General features: G+C 31.8%; 1 protein-coding gene across 1 annotated transcript; it reads left to right on the top strand.

The window, feature by feature from the left end:
- The first annotated feature begins 7,276 nt into the window (after positions 1-7,276).
- On the top strand, positions 7,277-11,116 carry LOC18096467 (stearoyl-[acyl-carrier-protein] 9-desaturase, chloroplastic). Its single transcript, XM_024592235.2, has 3 exons — positions 7,277-7,464; positions 9,752-10,259; positions 10,392-11,116. The coding sequence occupies exons 1-3, from the start codon at positions 7,370-7,372 to the stop codon at positions 10,950-10,952; spliced, it is 1,164 nt and encodes a 387-aa protein (XP_024448003.1). The 5' UTR covers positions 7,277-7,369; the 3' UTR covers positions 10,953-11,116.
- Positions 11,117-13,572: the final 2,456 nt, after the last annotated feature.

Genomic DNA, 13,572 nt, shown 5'->3' with positions numbered 1-13,572 from the left:
TTGCAAATGTTGAAAATATTCATCTCCAATGTCATGTTTCCAAATGATAGTTTCATCAGTCCATTTCTATAATTAATCAATGCATTAGAAGTTGCAAGAAACGGATGTCCTAAAATAACAGGAAATGAATTACATGCTTCAACAGGTTGTGTATCTAAGACAATAAAATCCACAAGATAAATGAATTTATCAACTTGTACTAACACATCTTCAACTATTCCTCTAGGCACTTTTACAGATCTATCAGCAAGTACAGAGTTACAGAAGTTGGTTTTAACTCACCTAAATTGAGACTCTGAAAAACTGAATATGAAAGTAAATTCACACTAGCTCCAAGATCAAGTAAAGCTCTTTCAATTTTATGTTCTCCAATAAAGCAAGAAATTGTAGGACAACCAGGGTCTTTATATTTCAAAGCATTATTGTTATGAAGAATGGCACTTACTTATTCGGCTAAGAAGGCTTTCTTTTTCACATTCAGTTTTCTCTTCACAATGCACAGATCTTTCAAAAATTTAGCATAAGAAGGTACATGTTTAATAACATCCAACAAAGATATTTGATCCTTACCTGTTTGAAAGTTTCAAAGATTTCAGAGTTGTGATTGACTTTCCTTTGTTTGGTCATGGCATGAGGAAATGAAAGTGTTGGCGGGAAATCAGTCTTTTTGTTGCAATGTTCAGATTCAACCCCTTCCTTACCCTCAGAGATTAACTCATCATCTTTCTCACAAGGTTCAAGAATGGGTTTTTCAATAACCTTACCACTGCGGAGAGTAATGACTGATTTGACTTGATCCATGTGTTGGCTTCCAGAACTACTTGCATTTGCATTGTAATGCCCCTTGGGATTTTGCTGTGGTTGAGATGAAAACTTACCTTTCTCTTGAAAACTGAGAGCAGATGTCAATTTTGCAAGAGTATCTTTAAAATCTGTCATGCTTTGAGCAAGTTGAGTGTTGATTGTCTCTTGCTTTTCAATGAATGCATGCAATGTTTCCTCAAGATTAGCATAAGGAGGTGCATATCCATGAGAATTTTGGAAATTATGGTGTGCTTGAAACGGTGGCTGTGAAGTTTGTGCATTATTGTTATCACTCTTCCAACTGAAATTTAGGTGATTTCTCCAACCAGGGTTGTATGTTTGCGAGTATGGGTTATGATTGGGCCTTTGAAAACTGTTTAAAGCATGGGCTTGTTCATGGAGGCATTCCTTAAAAGAAGGCAAAGTTGGACAGTCATTGGTTGAGTGTTCATTGGTTTCACAGATTTGACATACAATGTCTTGAACAGATTTTAATTGACTACTCTTTTTTAATTCTAGTGCCTCGACTTTTCTAGCTAAAGATGCAAACTTGGCTTGGAGGTCATGATCTTTCCTAAGGTTATATATACCTCCACTAGATGTATGAGGTTGGGTTTTACTTTGTGCCTTATAAGTGCCTGTAGTGTCCTAATTTTGAGCATTTTCAGTTAGCAAGTCTAGGTACTCCATTGCTTCATTCAGGTCTTTATCTTCAAAAGTTCCATTGCACATCAAATCAACCATTTGTCTATCTATAGGTGTTAACCCTTCATAAAAATGTGAAACCAATCTCCATGTTTCAAAATCATGATGAGGGCAAGTATTAAGCAAGTCTCGATACCTATCCCAACATTGGTAAAATGTTTCACCTAGTTTTTGAGTGAAAGTGATGATTTGTCTTTTGAAAGAGTTTGTTCTGTGAGATGGAAAAAACTTCTTTAAAAATTATTGTTGCATTTCATCCCAAGCACGAATGGATCCTGGTCTCAAATTTTCTAGCCATGTTTTAGCTTTATCTTTTAATGAAAAAGGAAAAAGCTTTAATCTAATGGTGTTTTTGCTACAATTTAAGTCATTATAGGTGTTGCAGACCTCCTCAAATTCCCTTAAATGCAAGTATGGATTTTATAAATCTAAGCCATGAAAAGAAGATAAAAATTGAATAATGTCTGACTTAAAATTAAAATGAGATGCATTACAAGGGAAAACTATGCATGAGGGTGCACTTGTTCTTGTAGGATTCATATGGTCTCTAAGTGTTCTAACACGGTTATTCTCATTATTCTCATTATGAAGCGACTGGTTATCTACTTCGGCCATATTTTCTGAAAATGATGAGGATGCCCTACAAAGTTTACCACTTAATGTACGTGACCAAACTCTCATGCACGTGTAGAAAGAGAATAAAAAGAAGAGAAGAAAAGAAAAGGAAAAAGAAACAAAAGTTAGATAAAATGAAAAGTGAAAAGAGAAAATAAAATAAGTATTATAATTTATACAAGAATTTACCTCCCCGGCAACGGCGCCAAAAACTTGACACGACCAAAGAGTTGATGTCTTCTCCCAAGTGTAGGAGTGTCGAAGTAATAAATAACTCGGCAATACCGGGGTCGAACCAAAGAGAGGTTAACTATATAAATTATAAATAATAATAATAATAATAATAATAATAATAATAATAATAAGTTGAAGAGAGCTTTGAGATGTGATATTGATATAAGGATTAAACAATGATAAAAACAATTGTCAAGGTTAGAGGATCCACTAATGGTATTTCAAACAAGTATAGTATAAACTCTTATTATTCAACTGGAAACCACACACAAAGGAGGTTCCAATCGGATTATAAATTGTTAACATGATTACATTAGTTATCTTATTCGAATAATGCTAATACTTGTAAATATTGTCAGGTATTTATGATTATAATTTATGTTAACAACAAATCAAGTTCCTTTCATAGCACAGGTGTCGGTTATACCATACAGTTTGGGCTATGAAAGTGCCAAGTATTTGTTGTGCCAAGTATTTGTTATGCCAAGGTTATACAACATAAATCTAGATTAACCATTTAACAAGCAAAGTATTAAGAGTGAATAAGATAACAAGTACAAAACATGTTAGTATCAAACATTAAAGTTCATTTTGAGTTTATACTATACTTATTCTTACACCATTAGTCTAACTTGAGATATAAGTTGAACACTGAACAGTGTCCGGACATATTCGGACTTCTTCATTGTTGCTACAATTTGGACTTGAAAACGGCCTTTTTAAATCTTGGACTCCTCATGAAAGTTTTAGGCCTATGTCTTAGCTTTCCATCCATATAGAGCAGGCCTAAATTCAAGATCTACAGCTCCAGAATTAATTTGGGTCCAATTAAAGGATTTAACTAAATGCAAGGACTTAATTATACTTTAAATAAGTCAAATTAATTTTATTTGAGGCTTAATTGGTGAAAAATTAAGTTTGGTAGCCTAATTTGAGCTTAATTGAGAAGATTTGAATTTTAAGAGACTGAATTTAATTTTTTCCAAATTAATTGATTGAAATCATGGGCAAAATTGCAAGAAAATTGAAATTTTTGGGTCAATTAGGGGTTAAATGGACAAAATTTGCAGTCAAGGACCAATCTGCAAAAGGCGCCAAACTATAAGGGCTTAATTGACAAAAACCGAGAGTGAAATTGAAGAAATTAAAAGTTTAATGGTCAATTAGGGGTTAAATTGCATAAATCCGAGACTAAGGACCAAATTGCAATAGGCGCGTAACTTTGGGGTTCCAATTGAAGTTCTCAGGGGCTTAATAGCGTTAAATCGAAAGTCTAGAGTCAATTAGGGGTACAATTGCATGTCACTGTAAGCTGGAGGATGAAATTGAAGATCAGCAAAAATCCCTAATTCAAACCTAAAACGACGTTGTTTCATAAAAGAAAAAAAACGGTCAGACGACGCGTCGTTCAACACTGTTGATTATCTTCTTTATTTTTTTTCCTGAAAAACTGGTCTGGTTACCTATTTTGCAGCTGCATTTAATGTACCTAACGTCCACCAAATTTGACAAAACTTGCACGAAATAAATCATAAGACATCCCTCTACGTCTAGGTATGGTCTTCATCGGCTCACTGGCAAAGAAACGGACATGGCACCACCTCAAAGAGGCCAACTCAGGCAGCCTGCAACTGCAGATTTGATAGTGCATCATGCCTACTTTGAACCAACGGTTGGGATCCTTCCCAAGTGAATCAAGGGCTGAAATTTTTCCTTAGTGTAGACAAGATTGCCCTCTTCCCTCGCCTATAAATAGAGGTGGATGTTAGGGTCTGAGGGAGGAGAAAATCGGGTCCAAAATTGGCCAAAAACCAACCTCTCCACCCCCGGTTTCTGCAATTTCTTCTCTCCCTCTCTCTCTCTCTCTCCGCCGTTCCAGCTACCGACCAAGGCCGCCACCAGCTACACCACAAGAAGCCAACACAACGACCAACTAACCACCAAGCAGCCATCGCGGCTCTCTCTCTTCTCCTTCCAGCCTTTCTCTCGCCTTTGCAACTTTTTCTTCTTCCTCCCACAGCCGACTCCGGCCACCATCACCTCAGCCGACGCCTCTTGAGCAACCGGCCGAACCACCTTGTCACGCCTGAGACCCCCACGCCAGGCAACTTTCTCCTCCCTGCTTCGCCTCGTTCTTCCTCGTCGTGGCTGCTGCATGCAGAATTCATTTATGCATGCAGCGGCTAATTAATTAGCCTATGGTAGTGGCTGGGTCTGGCCCGACCCAAAAAAAGAAAGAAAGATTATATTGGGCCGATCTCGGCCCAACCATTTTTGGGCTGGGATCAGCCCATCCTTTTCTAGGCTAAGTTCGGCCCACATATCTGGGTCGGGCTAGCCCCACATATTTTGTAATATAATAATAATAATAATAATAATAAATTATTATTATTATTATATATAAAAATCCAAAAAATCATTTCAAAATATTATGATTTCTCAAATATTTTTCTACCAATTTTGCATAATATCGGGTTGTATATTTACATTGTAAAATACAAATCCAGTATTAAAATACCTGGTTTTCTCCGAAATATTTCAAAAAAAAATTCAAAACATTTTAAAAAAATCTCAAACTTTTAAATTAATTTTCCCTTTCAAAAACAAAAAAAAAATTATTTTCATGCATACGGCCAAATTCTAAAATGTTCCAAGCATATCTTCATAAAAATAAAAATTGTATTTTTTTCATGTTTTAAAATGCAAAATGGATATCATAACCAGTTTATGATTATCCATTAGGATTTTAAAAAAATATATCAAAAACCTTTTTCCAACCTTTTTTCTAGGGTCCAGATGTATACTTTAATATTTGTGGGGTGTAAAATTGCACGATAAAGTACACCCTCAGTATTAAAGATACAAGGTGTAAAATGTGATGCTAAAATTCAGATTTTAGAACGGTTAGGATTTAACTCAATAAGGTAGAGACTTTCTTATGAAGAGAGATCTACCTTGAACCTTAGAAAAGACCAACAAATAGAAACCCGACTTAGAAAACAATCAAATAACAATACAGCTTACCTTAGATAGGGTGCACTAAGGGTTATGCGTCTTTTCCTTATACAACCAATCGCTTACCCAGACTCTCGTAGACCATAAGTTTCTAGTGACCATAATATTAGGTGACGACTCCTAAACATTAATCATAATCTTATGATTAAATCCAAAAAACCTTCCCAACACAACACCTCATCAAGAAGGCACGATTAAAAAAATAATTAAAGCTATTTTCCAGTGGGTTTTTTTAGTTAATATTAAGGCCATGTTTGTTTCCCGGAATTCACTTTTCGGGAAACCACTTTCCAAACTTTCCTGTGTTTGTTTGCCATTAGGAAAGTTGGTCAACGAAAAACACTTTCCAGTTAAAGAAAAATTTGGTTTGGTTTCTAGGAAAATGTTTTCCCTTTTGGCTGTGTTTGTTTTCCGGAAAGTGGTTTCCGGGAAACCACTTTCCAAACTTTCCTGTATTTGTTTGCTATTAGAAAAGTTGGTCAGCGGAAAACACTTTCCAGTCAAAGAAAAATTTAACTTGGTTTTGAGGAAATTAAAGAATTAAGTTGACGTAGAGAATTAATTGCAGTTTACTTTTATAAAATTGATGTTTGGTAAACAATATAATAATATTTAAAATTATAAAATAATGTATAATAAAAAAAATATTAAAAAAATGATAAAAATACAATATTGAAGAAAGATAATTCATTGCGCATAAGAGACAAAGATGGGAATATTCCCATGTTTCAAATCATCAACAGAGAAGACAATTCATTGCTTTCACACTTCCTAAGAACCTCGATGGAATTAGAAGAACAAAGGCTTATCTTTGTTCTATTACATTGTTTATAAAACTTAGGGAGGACTTGCATCTGTTTACTGTATTAATTACCTTTTGTTCTATTTATAGTTTTATACCACAAACAAACACTCTCCGACAATATACTGCTTTGACAAGTTCACTTCCTACCCACCGTGAAGGCTGCAACCAGGGTGAAACAAGTTATGTCACTTATTGTCATAACTCTTTCTCACAGTCATCATCTCCCCGTCCGGTAGTCCGGGAGTCCGGTAGTATGGGTGTAGTTATTTTTTAAAATAATTTTATTATCATAATTTAATTATTATTTTCAAATTATATAAGGTAGAATATTGTTTTAGCTTTTCTGCATTTTAAAATTACTTAACTACTCCTAAAGTAAAAATATAATTAAAGCTATTTTTCAGCGGCCTTATAATCCTTTTGACTTTTAACATATTAAAATTATTTAATTACAGAAAAACCTACTAAGCTAAGCTCTCCGTCTTTTCATCATGGGTTTTTTAGTTAATATTAAGTTGACTTGACTTAAAAGCATAATTGCAGTTTACTTTTATAAAATTGATGTTTGGTAAACAATGTAATAGTGTTTGAAATTATAAACATTAGAAGCACTATGCAATAAAAGAAATATTAAAAAATAATATAAATATAACATAGAAGAAAAACAATTCAGTATAGGTTGCAATAATTATCTTTTTTTTATTTTTAATTTTTTTATTTTATATTAAATTAATTTTAAATTGAGTTTGATGTTCATTTCGATTGCTTTATACATGATTTTAGCTAAATTTCAACTTTATAAACCCAATTTTAAACTCAAATAAATATTCAATGTTTTTTTTTCTTGGGAAACAAGATCTTTATCTTAACGTCTGGATAATTTTTTAACAACGTATGCATATTAATTTTTTTAGTTTATAGTTAATTTTTTCTATGAAAAAGAAACGTTAACAGTGCCTTTTTTTTTTTAATTGAAGAAAAAAGCGCCATCCCACGTAATAGCACAAAAATCAAACCAGCAAAAATAGATAGAAATTTAGTTGACTAAAGCTGAGTGCAGTATAAAAAAAAACATACAACACCTTAATTTTCACATCTCCCAACGCTGCTCCTTCCAAACACATCCTCAACGACGTCTCCTCCTCCTCTTTCCCAGACACACAGTATAAGCAAAGCTCCAAAAAAAAAAAAATGGCTCTCAAGCTGAACCTAGTAGCCTTGCCGTCCCACAATCTCAAGTCTGCCAAAGTATTTGCAGGCTCCACCATGCAGTACTCCACTACTAGGTGAGTTCCTATCTACTCTTTTCTTCTTCTTCTTCTTCCTTATTTTCCTTTCTCTTTTCCTTTCTTCCTTTAACTCTCTAGCTCATACTAAACGTCAGTTTTCTGATCAACAAAAACGAAACTTCATCTATCTGGGGTTTTATTTAAGGCTAAATGTCCGTGATATCTGGATAAATCATGCTGATCCACTTCTACGTACTATATTTGTTGACCACTACAAGTATTGATGTAATTAATGGCCTTACAAATTAAATGGGTCAACCTTTGTTTTGGTTAGATTGTTTTCATTTCTTGAATTACTTTTTCTTTCAAAGTAATATGTAGCCAGCTAAGAACATGATCTATAGTCACATAACCCTTAACATTAGAGAAGAAGATTAATTCTTGAAGTCGAGACTCGAGATCGACCCTGGTCCTTAGGGAATAATTGCTACTCGACCACCTTATAACTCGAAGGGCTCTTGCAATTATATATTTTTTTAAAAAATAGAGAGACTGCCTCAACTCAACTCAAGTGCATGCCTGTGAGTTGGGACACCTCAAAAACCCAGTTGCAAACTGCTGTTTATGGATTTTTAATGCAGTGGTCCTTGCCACCCAAAAACACCACAAGCATTTAGTTAATAATGTCGGTACAGTTGCATGAATGGTTCCAGCTTGTAGAGTCCATTGATATTGATACTGCAAGGCCAGGGTCCATTAATATCACACTCCAGTACTGAGGTCTTTGTTTTTAAATTTTTAGCTGCCAAATGATGCCACAGTTTCCTCTTTAAAGAAACAAGAACCTGTTTTGCAAACTGCATCCAAACACTTATTTCAGGTATCCGATGCAGAATATGTAAAAACTTTGCAAGTTGCCGGAAAGGAATGCTAGGGCCTACTTTTCTGTTTCGGGAACAACAATGCTAGATTATTTTTCTCAACGTATATAGAGGGAGGGAGGGCATATATATATTTTTAAAGAAAGTGCTTGGAAATCAAAACAATAAAACTAATATTCCTATTAAAGAATAATAAGAAAATTCAAATAAAAAGAATATGTTTGTTTTGTATGTATTTTTTTCAAATTTATATAAACTTAAAATATTTACAACTGCTAATAAAATAATTATAATTTGAATTAAACTGAATAACTTTTATTTTATATATATTTTTTCTTTGTGTAGTAGCAAGTTTATATAAGTTTGAAACATTATAACTGTTAATATTATTATGAATTTTAATAAAATAATTATATTTTGAATTAAATTGAATATTTGCTATTTAATTTTATCCTAACACTCGTAAATATTAAAATTAATTATAAAAATTAAAAATAAATATCAAAACTAATTATTAAAATAAAAAAACTCAAAAAAAAATTAACCTCATTAACATATTAAGTTTCATATATTTAATATCCAAGTATCAAATGTTATTTTAGAAGAGCTCATTTATCGTAATTTACTATATAATAATTATATACCTTATGTTTATATAAACACTAGGGATTATGAATATTTCTTTTCAATGTAAAATATAAATATTTTTTATATTCATTTACAAACTACCTAACGTTCATTCATTTGTTATGAAATTAGCTAGCTAGACGGATACGTACCTAGCATGCCATTGCATGAAAACAAACTGACTATATATATATATCAATTTGATTTAATTTATTATGTTTTTTGAATATATTATCCTGGCTTTTACGTTTAGAATACACATCATATTTGTAAGACAACACATATTTAAAATTTAATTTATAAGAAAAAAAACTAGTAAAAAGATGTAAATGTAAATAGAACGCTAAATATAAAAACAAGATTTTATCAGTAAAAGAATATTTTAAAAAAAAATGATTCATCTATGATATTTATAGTAAAAGAAGTTAAAACTTCTTTTAATTTTTTCAGGAAAATTAAAAATTAAAAAAAAATCTTTTAAATTATGAATATTGAACAGTATTAAGAATTTCTTCTTAATTAAAAATACTTTAAAATTCTTAGTAAAAATATAAATAAATAAAAATGTAAAATTATTCTTTCTTTTAACTGAAAATAATATTTTTAATTTTGTTTAAATTTAATGAGTTAAAGCAATCTATGGCTGTCTGTTTGACAGGCTCAAGATTGTAACTGAAGCACAAAAAAATTGAAGCTGTTCATCTATAATTTGTATCCAGCTGCAAAACATTATCCAGTTTAAATTTTATGATCGTATAATGTATACCAGCATTCTAGCAAAGAAAAGCAAAGGCAAAAACGACACATTCTAAGTCTATTTTATTCACTGGTTTTAGAGGGTCGGAGAGTACAAAGAGGGACTCCTATCGGCCTGCCAAGGAAGTCCATTTTCAAGTGACGCATTCCATGCCACCAGAAAAGATTGAGATATTCAAGTCCATGGAGAGTTGGGCTACGAAGAACATCTTAACGCATCTAAAGCCTGTTGAGAAATCGTGGCAACCACAAGATTTCCTGCCACAAGCTGACTCCGAAGGATTCTATGAACAAGTGAGGGAATTGAGGGAAAGATCAAAAGAACTTCCTGATGACTACTTTGTTGTTTTGGTGGGAGATATGATCACAGAAGAAGCACTTCCAACATACCAGACAGCACTTAACACACTGGATGGAGTCAGGGACGAGACCGGTGCATCACTATCTCCTTGGGCAGTTTGGAATAGAGGATGGACTGCTGAAGAGAACAGGCACGGTGACCTTCTCAACAAGTATCTTTACCTATCTGGACGAGTGGACATGAGACAGATTGAGAAGACAATTCAGTATTTGATAGGGTGTGGAATGGTAAGGTTATCCATCGATTTATATATCCCTTTTTTTTTTCCATGCTAGTTGTCATCAAGGACACTGGAACGTGCATGAGCACAACTAGTATTCAATAATTGAATCTTTTCTTTTTGTCTGTGTTTCTTATAGGATTTCAAATTTGAGAACAACCCGTACAACTGTTTCATTTACACATCATTCCAAGAGAGGGCAACATTCATCTCTCATGGCAACACAGCTAGACTAGCCAAGAGATATGGAGATGCGAAGCTAGCACAAATATGTGGCACCATTGCTGCAGATGAAAAGCGCCATGAAATTGCATACACCATGATTGCGGAGAAGTTGTTTGAGATTGACCCAGATACTACTATTCTGGCCTTAGCCGACATGATGAGGAAAAAAATCGCTATGCCAGCCCTCTTGATGTACGATGGTCAGGATGATAACCTTTTTGAGAACTTCGCAGCTGTTGCCCAGAATCTTGGGGTCTATACTGCCAAGGACTATGCCGATAATTTAGAATTTTTGGTGGGAAGATGGAATGTAGCGGGATTGACAGGTTTGTCTGGTGAAGGACGCAGGGCTCAAGATTTTGTGTGTAGATTGCCTTCAAGGATTAGAAGGTTAGAAGAGAGAGCTCAAGAAAAGGCAAAGCAAGCATCAACCATTCCTTTTAGCTGGATTCATGGTAGAGAAGTAAGAGTTTGAGTTCAGTGCTGTGTGTAGGGAATGATAGCTTCCACCTATCAGCTGTCGAAGAGTGCTATTCACCTAAATAATGTTTGTTTCAATCCTGACTTAAATATGAATTTTAAACAATTTCCTAGTTAAATTATATTTTAATTAATTAATACAAATCTGAACTTTAAATAGTTTTTGATTAAATTATTAATTTTTATAATCTCATGGATATCAATTTATAGAGATTTAAGGACTGCAATGATAGTGTTAATAACAGCTACTAATAATAGTTTTCTATGGTAATTGTATTGGTGGTTGTGATAAAAATATTGAAAATATTAATTGAACTCTTCACGTTATTAACTATAAAAAAATTTTATCCGTGATGAGATATTTATTAATTAAACTGTAATTAATCAACTATAACATTATAAAATTTTTATAATAGATGGGTCAGAGATTCGATTTTTTATAATTCACGAGAAAAAAATATTTAATTTTAGAGTCTTGTAATTATTAGGATATAATTGTATTTGCTAGACTTAAATAAATAGTATTGCCAATAATAAGAAATAAGCTAGGTCATGGTTATATTTGAAATTGTAGTAACGATTACGATTTAAAATATTTTTTGTTTAGAAATATATTAAAATAATATTTTTTTTACTTTTTAAAAATTATTTATAAAATTAACACATCAAAATAATATAAAAATATAAAAAAAATTAAAATTAAAATTTCAAAAAACACAATTTCAACCCCTCTATCTTTTCATGTCCATGGAGTCCAGATATCGTAAAAATAATATTAAAATCAAATATGAGAAATGAGGTTGTGGATAAAAAAACCAGACCGGACATGAAAAATATGAAGGCAACCCAGGTCCTTCTGGGCTAGACTCATTTTATTGCATATAGGCCCACTAGCAACTATGGACTTGGAGCTCAATCCATCAGAAAGAACAGAAAACATATTCACGCCGTTTACTAATCAAACTTTTCCCGCTTGTCCAACACAGCACAATATGTACAAGGATTATATTTTTTTTAATTTTATTTTTTTTAATTTTTTTTCATCTTTTATATTTGGTTCTCGTTTATTTAATTTTTATTTATTTTGTTTTTAATTGTATTTTTAATTAAACTTATTTTTTTAATTATATCCCTCAACATTTAATTTCATTTTACTTTTATACCATGTTGATCCTTATTCATATGATTTCTATTCATTTGATTTTGACAATTTTTTAGATATAATTATTTTTATACAATTTTTATATTTTAATATTAAATTGATTTTTTTATTATTATTTAAGATTTGATTGATTGAAAATTATACTTTATAATTTTTTGAAATATGGTACATCTTATGGTGAAGAGACTTGAAAATGAATTAAAATAGTATTTTTTTTTAAAACACATCTTTAATATTAATATATTAAAATATGTTGAAAACTCCGCTAAGATACCTTTAGAGACCGAACTCTTACATTTGTTTTTTATAATCTCGCTAGACATTGATGATCTTATTTGGTGAGTTTGTTCAAATAACTAGGTGAACCTAGCTATCTTATTTTTCATTAATTATATCTTCGTCTGGTGGTTTTGCTCCAAAATAGCTCTTTCTTTATTGTCATTGACTTTGGAAAAATTGAGCTTTCAAAATATTATTTGTATTTGTTTCTAGCTTTCTCTTTCTGCAAAACTCAAAAACTAACTCGTCTAAAAAATATATTCACAAATAAAAAAAATTAAATATGGAGGGTGATGATACTAGGAAATAACCTAATGAAGGGTTTTACCCATTACATATGGGGTAGGCTGACTAATTAAATTGGTCTAAATTGAGGTCTTTCTTTGCTAGATTAACAACCTCAATATGTTGCATTAAGACCTATAAAGTAGGAAAGTGTAGGGCGGGGTGATACCATGTTGATATATTATTCATGTCTAAGTAGACTCTCAATGAAAGTTGGTGGTTTCACGTATATTATCCAGGCCATAGACCATTAGAGTACCGTTACTTCCCTCCTAATCCAAAACTTTAGTCATGTTATAATGCCTAAAATGTTGTGTATATGGGTATTACACACACACACGTGTGTAATGTGTATTTGACTATTTATATCATCTTTCTCAAACTTTTCACCTTTTAGATTTTTGTACAGAAATTCCCAATCTTCTAGATTTTTATAGAGTTTCTTTATCTTTCAAATTTTGGTAAAGAATTCCCCTCCATAAGACAACTTTGTTTTTTCCTTTTTTTTTTCTTTTGTAATTATTATTTTTAAACTAAACTAGTTATTTTTCAATTACATTTTACTCACTAAAAAATTATTTTTATTGGATTGACTTTTTTTTCTATTTAGTTTTTATAGAAAAATTTTTCAATACAAAAACAATACGTGAAATGGTTAAAAATTATAAAATGATCACAAATTATCCACATCGTGTCAAAAGCATGTTTTCCTTGAATTTTGATATTTTTGATATTTTTTTTATCTTTTTAAAAATATGTTAAAAATGGAGTAAAGAATAAGTGATGACAAATATAATAAAAAAACTCTTTATAAGTTTTGTGGTATATTATATACAATTTGGATTTACTTTAATAATTTTAATAAGGCTCTAAAGATGCGCGCACAATA

This window comes from Populus trichocarpa, chromosome 2 (genome assembly GCF_000002775.5).
Source record: "Populus trichocarpa isolate Nisqually-1 chromosome 2, P.trichocarpa_v4.1, whole genome shotgun sequence".
In the NCBI taxonomy this organism is placed as follows: Eukaryota; Viridiplantae; Streptophyta; class Magnoliopsida; order Malpighiales; family Salicaceae; genus Populus; species Populus trichocarpa.
The sequence above is the reverse complement of the archived record's forward strand: the minus strand, read 5'-3'. Positions and strand labels throughout refer to the sequence as shown.